The sequence below is a fragment of the Nannobrachium achirus genome, assembly GCF_963921795.1.
Source record: "Nannobrachium achirus genome assembly, chromosome: 3".
In the NCBI taxonomy this organism is placed as follows: Eukaryota; Metazoa; Chordata; class Actinopteri; order Myctophiformes; family Myctophidae; genus Nannobrachium; species Nannobrachium achirus.
The window spans coordinates 47,101,194-47,115,788 of NC_137812.1; the positions used below are offsets into that span (position 1 = coordinate 47,101,194).

At 40.6% G+C, this 14,595-nt stretch overlaps 1 protein-coding gene across 1 annotated transcript; it reads left to right on the forward strand.

Moving 5' to 3' along the window:
* The first annotated feature begins 1,711 nt into the window (after positions 1-1,711).
* Positions 1,712-7,236, forward strand: LOC308281429 (transcription elongation factor 1 homolog). Its single transcript, XM_080721606.1, has 4 exons — positions 1,712-1,754; positions 2,548-2,691; positions 3,727-3,797; positions 4,833-7,236. The coding sequence occupies exons 2-4, from the start codon at positions 2,576-2,578 to the stop codon at positions 4,895-4,897; spliced, it is 252 nt and encodes an 83-aa protein (XP_080577732.1). The 5' UTR covers positions 1,712-1,754; positions 2,548-2,575; the 3' UTR covers positions 4,898-7,236.
* Positions 7,237-14,595: the final 7,359 nt, after the last annotated feature.

A 14,595-nucleotide genomic window follows, 5' to 3' on the forward strand; every position in this document is an offset into this window, starting at 1 on the left:
GTCAAATAATTGCGATTAGACGATTATGTAATAATTGTGACAGCCCTACACACAGGTACAACATAGGTCAGTGGTTCTGACATGGGAGTGGGGTCCAGGCACCACTCCCACGGGTACTTTAGGAGGGGGTTCAAACTAAAAGGGGTCCCCAGCCACAGGAGGAACAGTTTTAACCACTAATTTCCATCTATTTGAAAGTAGCCTATGTACACGCTCAGAACTGTTGCTACGTAAATACTGTATGCTATTTTCAGTGGTGGACTATAAGTACTCAACTCCAGTACAACAGATACTGGTCAAATTTACTTTGCTACAAGTCAAAGTAGCACAGTCATTGAGATCTGGCCATGTGGTTTGTTGTTTTGCCAGACTCATTGAAATAGTCAGACTTAGCACATTCTTCTCAGATCATTGTCAGTATCACCTGTATCACTGATAGAAAGAAGGATATCCTGGATGACATTTTGCTATTATCCATCCCATTTGAGAGTGGGTAGTAGGGTGCTGTGATTGGTTTCCTTCAGTGAGAACAGCATGTGGCCAATTGCATTTTAGAATGAATGAATTAATGAATGAATGAATGAGGGGAAAACCTTCCTAGTTCCTAGAAATGTATAGTTATTGGACTAAAAGGGTTAAATATTAGTTAATAAACTACTCGAGTGAAAGTATTGCAAAAAAAGTAAAGATACTCCAAAAAAATAAATGTACTTAGTTACTTTTGAAAGGTTTTAACACAAAACGTCTAAGGAGTCCAGTAGCATACCACCCTGACCCTGGCACATCTTTTCAGATGGGGGTCCCCTCGGAGGAAATACAAAAACATGTGAATTTGGGGGTCTTTATGACACGAAAATGGTTGAGAACCACACTGGCATAAATGTGGTCGAAAACCATCGTAAATAAGCCTAAACTCCCTCCCTGGTAATTAAACGTTCATTTTCACCAAGTCATTGAGCACTTTCACACATTCTGAACAAGATTTTCCTCATGCCTACCTTTGTTTACGTTATTTAGCTACCACGAACCTGCAGACTTCAGACACTCCCCCCGCTTGAACGTGAAGAGTTTTGAGGAAGAAATTCAGACCATTAAACTTATTCAGACCATAAATTACTTACAAACAACTCTGTCAAGAAGAGGAACAAAGTTGGCATAGTTTCTTTCCAGTGGTTGAATGTGTTGTTTTGGCGTGGTTAACAGCAGCATGCGTCAGTTAATAAAACAACATACCTGAGCTGTTGTCGCCACCATGTGGACACATGCTGCAGCTTGACTGGACTGCCTGACAGACACCGTCAGAAAATAGCAGACCTCCTACAAGCACGAAAATAGCAGACATACAAGCTCACACCGCGCCGCGTCCAGTCCTGGTCCCGTCGCGTTGTGAGCTTGTAGGTCTGCTATTATCGTGCCAGTGGTGGAAAGCCTGGTTTCCATGTTCTTGCTAATTGCTCAGATCCGGTTTGGAGCCCGCCTACTGTATCCGGTGACGTCCAACTGCACATTTCTACCACGTTAAGTACTCTGTTTCCGTATCCGCTTTGTGGCGGATATGTCATAAACAATAAGGGATATGCAAACTGAAAAGCCTTCTACGTCAATCAACTTGACGGACGTTTCCCCAGAGCCAATAGACTGCGGAGAACGGCGTCCTGTCGTCCAATCACGTCGTGAACATCGTAACAGGATTTGACAGGATAGTCACTTCCTCCTCCTCTAAGTTGCCACAACGTGTGTTTTCCATACGGCAGGTAAACAAGTTATAAAACTTTATATACATTTTACACACGGCGGCCATTATGGTTCTACCTTTAAACGTGTCATTTAAACACACGTCTCTGGACAGTTATCCCCTTAACTCCTCCATATAGGAAACTGTTGATCATTTGGACTCGGGAATCAATAAGCTAACCACCTAGCCAGCTTCATGGAGCATGTAGAGTGGTGGAAAAACACTAGGCTACTCACATTTCTTACTCAAGTAAAAGTCTGGAATTCAAAATGTAGGCTACTTGAGTAAAAGTACAAAGGTAGGCCTATTCGTATCAAAATGTACTTAAAGTAACAAAAGTAAAAGTACTGATTATTATGCCGAATTTCCCATTTTAAGTTTTCAAATGTATACAAATATTTTGAAAATAGCAGATCTACAAGCTCACATCGTGACGCATTGTGAGCTTGTAGATCGGTTATTTTCAAAAGGCCTAAATATATATAGGCTATAGGACTGAAGTTGTTATGTATGTTTTGTAATAATAATACATCTACAAAGTAACTAGTAACTAAGGTTTTTAAATAAATGTAGTGGAGTAAAAGTACAATAGATCTGAGATTAGTGGAGTATAGTAAAAGTATTGGAAATTGTTAAGTACAAATACCTAAAAACTGTACTTAGTACTTAAGTAAATGTACTTAGTTACTTCTTATATACTTCTAGTTTGTTTTTCAATGTATCAGGTTATACACATTGTAACCTACTACTCTTGAATAAGTGGTATTAATATAATTGTTTACACGTGTTGTTACTGTTTATTTACTGCACAGTTAGTATAACTGCACAGAGTTTGTCATCATGGGTCGCCGCAAGTCCAAGCGAAAGCCCCCTCCCAAGAAGAAGCTGACTGGGGACCTGGACACCCAGTTCACCTGTCCATTCTGCAACCACGAGAAGTCCTGTGATGTCAAAATGTAAGAAACACAACATACACAGTTACATTATTTACATGTTCTTTATGGAGGGGTCCCCAGATGACAGTGAAGTGACAATTTAAGGACCTTTAACCCATTCAGAACGGGTACACAATTTGTGTTTCATTATTTTATGCTTTAACTATTGAAAAATAGCAGATCGGTGCCGCGCTGCGAGCTTGTAGATTGCTATTTTTGAAAAAACGTGAAAATTTGAATTTTGACCCGAAGTGTCTTTTGAATCCTTCTAAGATTTTTTGAAAAAAACTATGTTTCTATGTCAGCAATCTGGCCAGCCATCGTCAAAGAAAAGGTCCTTTTCACTTAAATGGAGCTCAGTTAGTCTGTTCTTGAGAGACCACTATGCCAGTGGTTCTCAAACCTTTTCATGTGAAGGACCCCCAAAATGATATTTATTTGGCCACGGACCCCCGTCTCAAAATATTTAGTTCCATGGACCACCCAGAAGCAAAATTTGAGTTAACAATTACAAACGTTCGCTTTGAAAATACAGTAAGATTTGCATACATTTTCACGACTTTTTTTCAAAAATAGCAGATCTACAAGCTCGCAGCGCGGCACTCGGTGCTGCGCTGTGAGCTTGTATATCTGCTATTTTTCACTGGTTAAAGCAGTCAATAATTCTAGGCCTAAATGGGTTAAGGACCTTTAAGACCTTTGTAATACCTAATAAAAAATAAAGAAAGAAAACAATAAGACCACTATACTATTATATAAAAAACTGAGATGAAAAGGTAAAAACTTTGAAAATAGCCAATCCACAAGCTTGTGAGCTTGTAGATCTGCTATTTTCACAATATTTATCTGTGGAGCCGAATCAAAATAAATGTAATGCCTCAACTCATACAATTCCAAGTGCTTATCGGGGTGGGGGGTCCCAATTCAAATATGATTTTAGGGGAGTCGCTTGAAAAAGTTTAGAACCACTGCATTAATGTATTGCACCTATTTTCTCACAGCTAAAGAAGTTGAGATTTTAGTAGAGCTTATGTTGTTTGTCTCTTGTGTCAACAGGGAGAGAAGCAGAAACACTGGGATAATATCCTGTACAGTCTGCTTGGAGGAGTTCCAGACACCTATTACCTGTATCCTATTCAGACGTAGAGACATATTCATGTGCAGATTGCATAGCATGTAACGTGATGAATAGAATATCTGATTTACATTAGAATGTCGGCACTGTGAGGTTGTCTGCGGCCTTGGAGCATCAACAAGAGACCCATAGACACTCGGTGTCTTTAAGTGTCTAGAAAATCACTATACATTTATGATGTGCTATCCTATAATAATTATTATAATAAATATAATAATAATTATTATTAGGCTTTTATTTTTTTGAGCGTTGCTAACCGCTTCAATGAGTATGTCCATGAGGGGAAAATAGGTATTTGATGATTTCTCCATAAAAAAAGTGGTCAAACTTCATGTGATAACACAATATATTAAATAAATAGGTAAGACGAAATTCTTCAGAAACAGCATTTTCATGTGAAGTCACAGCTCACTTCACACAGGTGTGAGTTTTTGTTGTTGTCACGCAGTAAGGAAGTGGGTAAAGCTATTTTTCATACAAGTTTCATCCGTATATAAGAAGAATAGAAGTGGAAAGAAAGAACAGAGCAAACATGTCAGATATTCAAATATTCCTGATATGAGTGAAAATATTATGTGTGTATGCAGGTCAAATATTCCATTGCCAACATTGCACAGATGACCAGGATTCATGAGTCATTCATGAGAAAAAACTGTAAAATAATCCATTCCACTTATTTGAGTTTTGATCTCTGCTACACAGATGTTGGTGTCACAGAGTTCAAGGAATCTCTCAGATTCTCTTATGTTAGCCTGACATCAGTTCAATGTCTAAAAAGCTTTTGATGCTGTCTGGTTGATGTGTGGTGGATGCTAACTCTTTGACCAAACCATCAAAATAATTTCTGTAATGGGCTTGATAGTCAACACAGCAAAACCGTGTTTTACTTTAACTCTGAAAGTGTAAAGATTGACCCTTATTGGTAAATGTTTACGCTTCAAAGAGTAAAATGAACACACCGGATATTACTGGTACACATTTTGTTTAATGCATCAAGACTGATTCTCCTTAATACAGGGTTCATCAGATCTGTCAGAAGCTGTGGATGTGTACAGTGACTGGATAGATGCCTGTGAATCTGCCAACCAGTAGCCCTTGTTTGGGGCCGAGGCCTATCTGGAGGTGGACAAGAACGTGGAGGTGGCACAGAGGCTAAGCTCGTCGGAGTGGGGGTGCTGATTGCGGATAACTCTTGAGAGAGTACAAATGTAACCAAATGGACTCATAAGGGTCCATTTGGTTACATTGGTACTCCCTCAGAGTTACAAATGGCTAAATTTAAGGAGTGTACTGTACTTTGCAGTTTTAAACTGGTTGCTGGATTGTCAGTTGAGATTCAAATCTATAGTATAATCACAAAACGCAGCAAAAGAAAGCACTCCTGCTCAGCCTTGTAATGGTTCCGTCTTCCTTTTGCATAAGGTCATCAGCTCAGACTTTTAGGTACAGCCCACACAGCAAAATCCAGCGAGTGTCAAAACGGTCCTGTAACGGTCCATTTTTACACATTCAGGTTTAAATGGAATGCTCAGGATTCACTCTGTACTTGTGTACACAGTCCATTCTTCCCTTTAATGTGCCCACAGATCCAGCGGAGTTGGCCAGGTGGAAAGAAATCTTGACCTCACATACAGTATATACCAAATCGATGTCTTTCCACCCTGATGTGAATAATCATTAGACTTAAAGCTGCAATCCGTAACTTTTTTGTCCTACCCAGTAGTGTTAATAACTGACACAAGGATCTAAAGTGTCTCAATGAAAGATGAAAGGGTGACCACCCTCAACCACTACAGATGTTGCTAGTTCTAAAAAAGAAAAACGTGAACCAAATAAAAAATAATATTTTTGTCATACTGGGTTTTTAAAATAACATTTTATTTAGTAAGTTAAGTTCTGGCTTGCAGCTTTAAACCTCACCATTTCTAGAAGCAGTTGGTTTATTAGATTGGGAGAAATAGATCCTCAAAATTGTGTTGGAGCTATTTCTGCTTGCAAATCATGAGTGACACTGTATCCATATGACCATGAATAAGAGACAATTTCTGTCAGAATAGTTACAGAATGATAGTGACACAGCACTAGGGAATGGGTTGGTGTACATATTAAGACTTGATTTATGTTATGAATTTTAATATACATCTGTCCACGGTCATACAATCTCTAGACAAATATGTCTGCATTATCTAGTACGAGTGCATGTTCCAAATGGGCTCCATAGAATTCTTTACCACATTGCAGTGGTAATGATTGTACAGTGCCAGAATTTCTACTGTAGAACCCTTTTAACCACTTAAACCTTTTCTGGAACAGGGCCCACTTGAAAGTCCTGAAAGCTTCCAGCATTGCCTTCTCAAAGCATATTTATTTTAACGATCACTCAAATTGAATTGGATTTTGATAAACATGTTGTGTGTTGTTGTGTGTTCCGGCTTGGATCAACGCAGCCAATGTAGTAATTGCCTATTTATCAATATTGGTGACGACACATTTGTCAAGGTTTTAAAGACAAAATACAAAGAAAATGTTAAACATTACTTTTGTTAAAACTATGTTTATATTATCATAAAAATCTTAGTATTTTGGTAATTATTTGGGGCCCAATTGACTTTGTTGACTGGAGTCTCCCCAGGGTCTATACTTGGTCCTCTCCTTTTCCCCTCTATACCAAATCTCTTTGGCCAAAAACAGCAGGTCTACAACATTGTGAGCTTTTGAGCATGTAGATATTTGCCTATTATGACATGCCCAGAAGAAGGACACTAGGGTACATGTGGTTAACATGGCATAGCCATGGCTGTATATTTATGCAATTCTAGACCTCCAGCTATGCAGATGATGCTGTGACACAGTCCAAGGTTGCAACATCCTGATGTAATGCAGCTGTAGCTGACTTGGAACATGTCCTTTCTTTCTCTCAGCAACGTCTTTAAGTGATGCAAAACGATATCAATCATCCCAGTGACACCTGGCATGATGGCATTTCTTGAGTTGTAAATTCTTAACATTAACGCTAATCCATTATTCACAGCATCGGGTCATTCCAATGGAGAGAAGGAAAAATGTGTTGCTAGAGATTGATGCTTATTTTCTTTTTGTAGCATGTAGAAAAAAAGGTGCAAATCAAATCAGGGTCTCGGAGGTAGTGATGCTCTACTATAATTAAATTACCCCCTGAACCTGCAGTGTCGAGTGTTTCCTCACACTGACAGCCATTAGTGTTGAATAATTCATTCACATAGCAAAAAATAGTTTTGATACCTTTTATGAATTCTCTAAAAATAGGTGCAATATGGTTGCAGTATCAAGGGGTGATACAATACAGGCCTGAGATATCACTTTTTCAGTGACGTTGCCAATCCAAATTGATTGCCCTTTTTGAATTTGTAATGTATTTTATGCAAAAAATTATAATAAAAAATTTGTTTAGAAAAAAAGTGTTATGTGTCACATGAATAACATCATTGCTTTATGAATTGAGTACAACAGGACAATGTAAACAAGCTATTGTGGTTTAAATCCTATTAGTAGACCTTATACCTGAACTGTACTGTCCTGTACTTTTCCTACGCGAACTTCTAATCAAGTATTCAATCAATCAACCATAGCGCCAAAGCATTGTAGGCCACCAGGTGGTGGCAGATGGAATGACACAGTAAAATTGCTAACATGCCATGCAGAGAACCCACTAAAGAAGGAGAGTTCAGAGTACAGACAAAACCACACATTAATTGTATTCATATGGTTAAAAATGTATGCTGTCCTAAAAGAAAGTTGGGACAGTAAGCCAATTACTACTGGCTAATATGAAATCCACATTTTGTTTACTTCAACATGGATTTTCATAATTAACTCATTTAATGCCACCCTTTCACCACTAGAGGGTGCCCAGAGTGCCATAGACAATCCCATAGAGATATGCTGGTATATGCAGAAGCCCTGCAGCCATGACTTGCCTGAACACTTTCCTTTGTGCATGTACAGGAAGAGGATGAAGTTAGCTTGAAGTTAGCTATTGGCTACCAAGCATTTTAAAAGCCTTATTTTCGTCAACTTAGCCATGATTAAACCTTGCACACCTCATGCATGGGAAAAAAACAGAGAAGAATGAGCTCTAAAAAATCCAAGGGATTGCATTGGAGTGGATTTGTGCAGTTTGTTCACAGCTTTCAAACAAAAAAATCCGATTGGAAATCCGTTCAGGCATTCTTGAGATAATAGCCATTATGTTTTACATGTTATGTAAACAAACATGGCCGCCCTGTATGTTAGATGGGGTTGTATGGGGGTGGAACATGCAAAATCGCGATTGAAATCATGTTCACTAGATTTGATGGGGTCCAAAAAAAAATAAAAAAAATAAAAATTTTTTTTTTTTTTTTTAATCACGAGATATCTCGTGATTGGCACTATGGGATGCGATGATATATCCCGAGATATCTCGTGATTGGCACTCATTGAGTTGTGCCTTCACATTTTGGTCATTATATTTAGAATACTGAAACAAATGCTTTGTAGTTCTTTGCACCAATAAGATTGCACCAATATTTTAGATTTATCATAAACCATGAATATCATAGTACTACTGTACTTGTTCGATTGTATATTAGATTATGGAAGATAATCACATAAACATGGTAACCTTTTAGCTATTTGATGAGGTGTAAAGAAAAGGGGAAAAAAAGTGGGAACAGTCTATTGCCTGGCTATAGAGCGTGGAAGGAACCATCATTATTTCACCAGTGCAACAGTTGGAAATCCTCTGTGTATCAATGTCAAAGACATGACTGTAGTGTCTCATGTGGTCTCCTGTGGCATCGGTGACTGACACTTTTCCAGGAGTTCGGCATCCATTTATTCCAGCGGAGCAGGATGTAGCAAATCGTTGCTGTCGGACAGAAACCTCATATCTCCATATATATATATATATATATATATCGTCGTTGTCGGGTGAAAACCTTGTATGTCCAAAACCGTTAGGTTTTGCATTTATCATTTCAAAAATTATTTAAACTAGTGAAAACAGCCGATCTACAAGCACACAACGCCTCGCACCGCGAGGCGTTGTGTGCTTGTAGATCTGCTGTTTTCACTACTTTTGTGCAACAGCCTTGTATGATGAAGCAGGGCTTTACTTTGCAAAAGAATATACAAATTTGAAACTTGGAGATACGAGGTTTCCACCCGACAACGACGATATATATATTTATATATATATATATATCATAAATTGTCGAGTGTAAATAGCCTAACTACAGTATAAGCTCATCACATTGCACTGCGATACGTTGTGAGCGTGTAGGTCTGCTACGGTATCTTTGCTATTTTTTAACAATTTAAAAAGTGAAATGGGTTAAGTGTGTTTGTGAGCTTCATAAATATTGAACCAATTAAAAGTATTAAGAACTTGTGACAACATAACTCGATTTTATGCTTTGGAACACATTTTTTTTCACCCCCTTCTCCCCATTTCCTGAAAAGTAACCGTTTTGGACATACAAGATTTCCGCCTGACAGCGAATGAAAGGAGACACAGTGTAGCAAGGCTAGGCACCCGGCAGGCTGAGTGATAATAGATGAGATGTGGAGTGCCTTGCATGGGCTCTCTACCGAGGGAGCATGTGTGCAACAGTGTATTATGTTTGATGATGGAACCCAGCTGGAGAGGTATTCACAATACCTTACAAAGAATGCTGGGGGATGATTACAATGGGGAATGATTATCACTTAGTCTGTCCTCTACCTCCTTACCCGCATCCCCCCACAGACACATAAACACACATTCCCTGGGCCCTCTCTCTCTCTCTCTCCCTCCTTTTCTCTCTTCCATCTCTCACTCTTTCTCTGCTTTCCCATTCAGCACGCGAGGTCAAGTGTCACTCTGTCTCTGTTGTCAAGGTTGCCAATCACCCACACAGTGAGTGCGCAGCAACCGTTTCCGTGGAAACAGAGGGATTCGGTTGCTAGGCACCTGGAGCACAATAGTCATTTTGTTGCTTGGAAGCACACACAAATGCCTAACCATAAAACCATATAATCTGTATTGCCCATTCAACAAGTTTGCACACTGTCCATTAAAAACTGTATTAAGTACATGCTGTGCATATGAGAGAGTTGATTGTGCAAACGTAGGACATTATGGCATTTAAACGTGACAGAGGGTAATATATCTATTTGTGCTAAAAGACACCAAGAAATTGCAGACTCTGCAAGAGAGAGGGTTGATTCGTTGATTTACAACACTTGTAGCAATAATGCTAATGCACCAAAAATGTAATTTAATGCATTTTATTCCAGCACCTTTGGTACCTAGTTAATCAAGGCTTGACATCTGCGTAATACCGAGACCCACACTTCAACCTGATCAGACACAAACATTCATCATTCAGACTAAAAATAGTCCCCCATAAAATCAATCAATGCCTTATTTCCCCACTGGCATGCGGATCCAGCAAATGAAGGTGCAGTTTGTTTATGTGCATACGTGAGTGAGTGTCCAGTCCACACACGCACACACGTGCGTGCGCACAAACACAGGCGCGCGCGCGCACACACACACACACACACACACACACACACACACACACACACACACACACACACACACACACACACACACACACACACACACACACACACACACACACACACAGAGAGAGAGAGAGAGAGAGAGAGTACTACACACATATGTACTTACTTATTTTCCTGCTGGTACTGTATGCAGACTTAGTGATTCCCTACTACAGTAATGCAATAGGTGAATGTGTCTGCGCCTAAAATAAAAATTAAGTTTAAAAAAAAGAATGTGTCTGTTTGTGTACCTTCAAGTGCTTGAGTCAACTATGACAAGCTAGTCAGCTGAACAGAGGGCTGAAATATACGTACCGTAGCCATTCTAAGTATTGACATGTCTTCATGTATGTCTTATTGCTGATACAGGCACCACACTCACATGCAAGTCATCACAAACAGGAGGGCAAAGGTCCCCGTCCACAGCAGGAGCGTTTATCACATATGATTTATTTTATATTTGCATCGTTTATTGACATCGCTCCTGGTGTCTGTGGACTCTAAGAGGGATGGGTGAAGTTTAAGCAATTGAGCCCCATTTTTCAAAATAGGCAATTTTACCAATTTTGGTAAATGTACAGTATGTATATTGTTCACTTAGAGTAGGCTATTTGATAAGTCTATGTAACATTCTCACCTACAGTATTTTGACATTCCCAGAATAGGGACACCAGGTTGACAGTGGTTCAGACTGGTACAGTACTGTACCAGTCTGAACTCACAGTCCTGTGAGTCACAGTCCTGTGCCTTTTATGCTGCAGGACACACCTGAACTAGAGTTTAGGGTCTGTCTGAGCTGAGGACAAGGAGAGTGAAAGCCAGGCATAAAGTTATTCTCTCTCTCTTGTCTCGAGTGTGCTACTGCCTGACAAAAAGATGTAATGAGGAATGTAAGGAATTAATATTTGTGTTAATCTCCTTTACCTAATACCCAGGGATTATCCTATAGCGGATGAAACAAGTCTTCCACCTAAATGCATGAGTGTGAATCCAGCTGGCGACACCAACTCAGTTCCTCCACAAGGCCGGCATTAAGTGGCAAAGTGTTAAAACCTTTTCAGTGTCTGGAATTGATTTAACCATCTGCTTGGCATTGATTGCATTCTAAGTAGAAGTTTATTTTATTTATTTATTTTGATTATACAAAATAAGCTTTTCACTGAAGAGTGCTTTTCGACGTAAAAAAAAAAGATGAAAATAAATGACGAGGGGTAAATTAAACATACACACATTGTCATGACTTCCTCTAGATAAACAGGTACTACTGTGTACTATTGTTTTTTGGGCTTGTGGTCTATTGGGTAAAATGCAGTCCAGTGCAGTTGATAAAGCTTCCTCTCGACTACGCGTATTCTCAAGCAATAACATCCACATCTGTATTATCAACCCAAGAATACCCGTGGTCGAGACCGGAGCAAAGGGGCTAACCTCCTCCCCTTCATCCCTTCCTCTGTCCTTAGTTTGAACTAGTTGTGTCCGTGTATTTTCCTCTCTTTGCATGTGCCTTTCTTTGTCCTCATCGTCCAAGAGTAAGGATGGGAAAAGGGGAGGAGATCCATGAAGAAAAATCGGTAAGAACAGCACCTAGAAAAGATAGAAAACAAAAGGACAAATCTTTTAAAACGGCAACAGAATTGTGATATATATTATCCACACTTCATGCCACAATTTGTATCATTCGTGAAATTAGCAGAGCATTAGTTTAGCACTTTAACCTGCCTTCCCTATTATTGGGCATGTCATTAAATGGAAATTGTAAAAAATCATCAGACATCTTCAACAATAGCAAAACTAGCAGATCTACACATGTCTTAACACTTGTAGATCGGTCGCTTGTAACATTTTTGGCCATTCAAAAATAAATTACAACAAGGCTTAAGTGGTCACTACAATAGACATCCACACACGCACGCACGCAGGCACGCACGCACGCGCGCGCGCGCGCGCGCACACACACACACACACACACACACACACACACACACACACACACACACACACACACACACACACACACACACACACACACACCTGCAGCCCACTGTGCATGTTTACCTGAGGTTTTTCATGTAAACAAACTGCACTGCCAGCAGACACCCGCCCCCTCCGCACCCCGGTATCAAACAAGCGTTTAGCCAAGTGCTCAGGGAGAGGGCAGGCATGTCACTTTACATTACACTGCACTGAGGGGAGACACTCATTAACAAACAGGTGTACCGTGCTCACCTCCTTCCTCTCTGCATCCCCCATTATGCCGTTTTCTATCCCTTTACCATCTCTCTCTATTTCCCTTTGGCATCTCTCTCTCCCTCCCTCCCTCCCTCCCTCCCTCCCTCCCTCTCTCTCTCTCTCTCTCTCTCTCTCTGTCTCTCTCTTGACTCTTGATATGCTTTGCTTTCTCCCTAGTGCAGCCTCTCTCTCTCTCTCTAGGCCTGTCCCATGGAGAATAAGCCTGACTCCCCCCATGTCCACACTTGCCAATTAGAGACACAGTAGATGCCAATCAACAGCTGAGGAGGGAGGAGGAGAGGGGGTGGGGGTGGGAAAGGGGGATGGGAAGATGAGGGAGGAGGAGGAGGAGGAGGAAATGCATCAGTACCACGGACAGCTCCCTGTGGAAAAAGGCTGGTTTACAAACACGATTTGTCTCTCTCTCTCTCTCTCTCTCTCTCTCTCTCTCTCTCTCTCTCCCTTTCTTTCTCGTTATCTGCACAGTAAAATCCTCAGCGTCCATTTGACTCTGGGAGTGTGCAAATCTAACCAAGGTCCATTTGTAACCCCATTCGGCTAAATTTGTAGACTCCCAGAGCTACAAAATTGATAAATGAATGTATGTAGTCTTTCTCTATATCTCCCACTTAGTACTCTCTCTCTCCATCTCTCTCTCTCTCTTTCTCTCTCCCTCCCTCCCTCCCTCCCGGTACTCTAATCTCAGTTTGATCCTTTCAGACATACGATAAATCATGCATCACTTTCTGTATCAACTTACCAATCACTTGGCATTAGACAGACCGGAGCAGAGCTGGGGCTGTGATGCCCCAACGCAGGCCAGTCTGACACTACAGGAGATGCTTGTCTGCCTCTGTCAAATCTCTCGCTAGCACACTCATCCCAGCAGCTGTCCACTTCCTGGCCCCTTCCCTCGCCATTGACAGGAAGTGCCAAGAAGAAGGGGAAAATAAATAAATAAAAACTAGCCAGGCTATCTCCTGTCGAGAGGAGGACACCCGATTCCCTCATTAAACTACACTCCCCCTTAAGCCCAATTTATTCTCCACCATACGGCCACGCCGCTCGCCAAGAAGGAACCGATTTGATGGCAAAATGTGACAAATTAGGCTTCAGTCCGTCCCTCCATCGCCACCCCTCGCCTCCATATCGTCACTGTCAGGCAGAAACCTCGTATCGCCAAGTTTCAAATGTGTAATTCTTTTCGCAAAGCAAAGCCCTGCTTCATCATACAAGGCCGTCAAACAAAAGTAGTGAAAACAGCAGGTCTACAAGCACACAATGCGGCGTTGTGTGCTTGTAGATCGGCTGTTTTCACTAGTTTAAATCATTTTTAAAATGATAAATACAAAACAAACGGTTTTGGACATACAAGGTTTCCACCCGACAACGACGATATCTAACAATCGTCCATCTCTGGAGCGATGTGATGATGACGATGATGATGATGTTGATTGACTATGATGATGACAACTCAACTGGACATGTCTTCTCAGAAGTGTTACGTCGGTGTCAGAGACCCCTAGTGTAAAAATAAACCCTGCTGCTGTCCTGCTGGCCAGCCCAGTGTGTCTGCATGGCTCTGTAGACTGGCTGTCACTGGAACACATATACTGGCTAATTGGAAACATACCCAGGTGTCTTTTTTGAGGATCACCATGTGAGAGAGCTAAACTGTCAGCTCTGACTCGAATGTGCTGGGCCCAGATCACACAATCAAATCCAGACTGTTCATTTAACTCTCTGGGGTTCATTTGGTTACAGTTGTACACTCTCAGAGATAGAAATGGATACATTGACCAAAAAACGGAAATCTATTTTCTGGTCTGGACTTTAAAAGTCAACCTCAACCTATGTCAACCACAGAGCTTGAATGTTGAGAAAGACATGGCCCTGTTCACATTTGAGTCACATACTGTAGCCTACTGTAACAGCCTTTTCCAATTCCTTAGCCTCTTACTCTTAAGTTATTCAGCTGCTACGCAAACCCT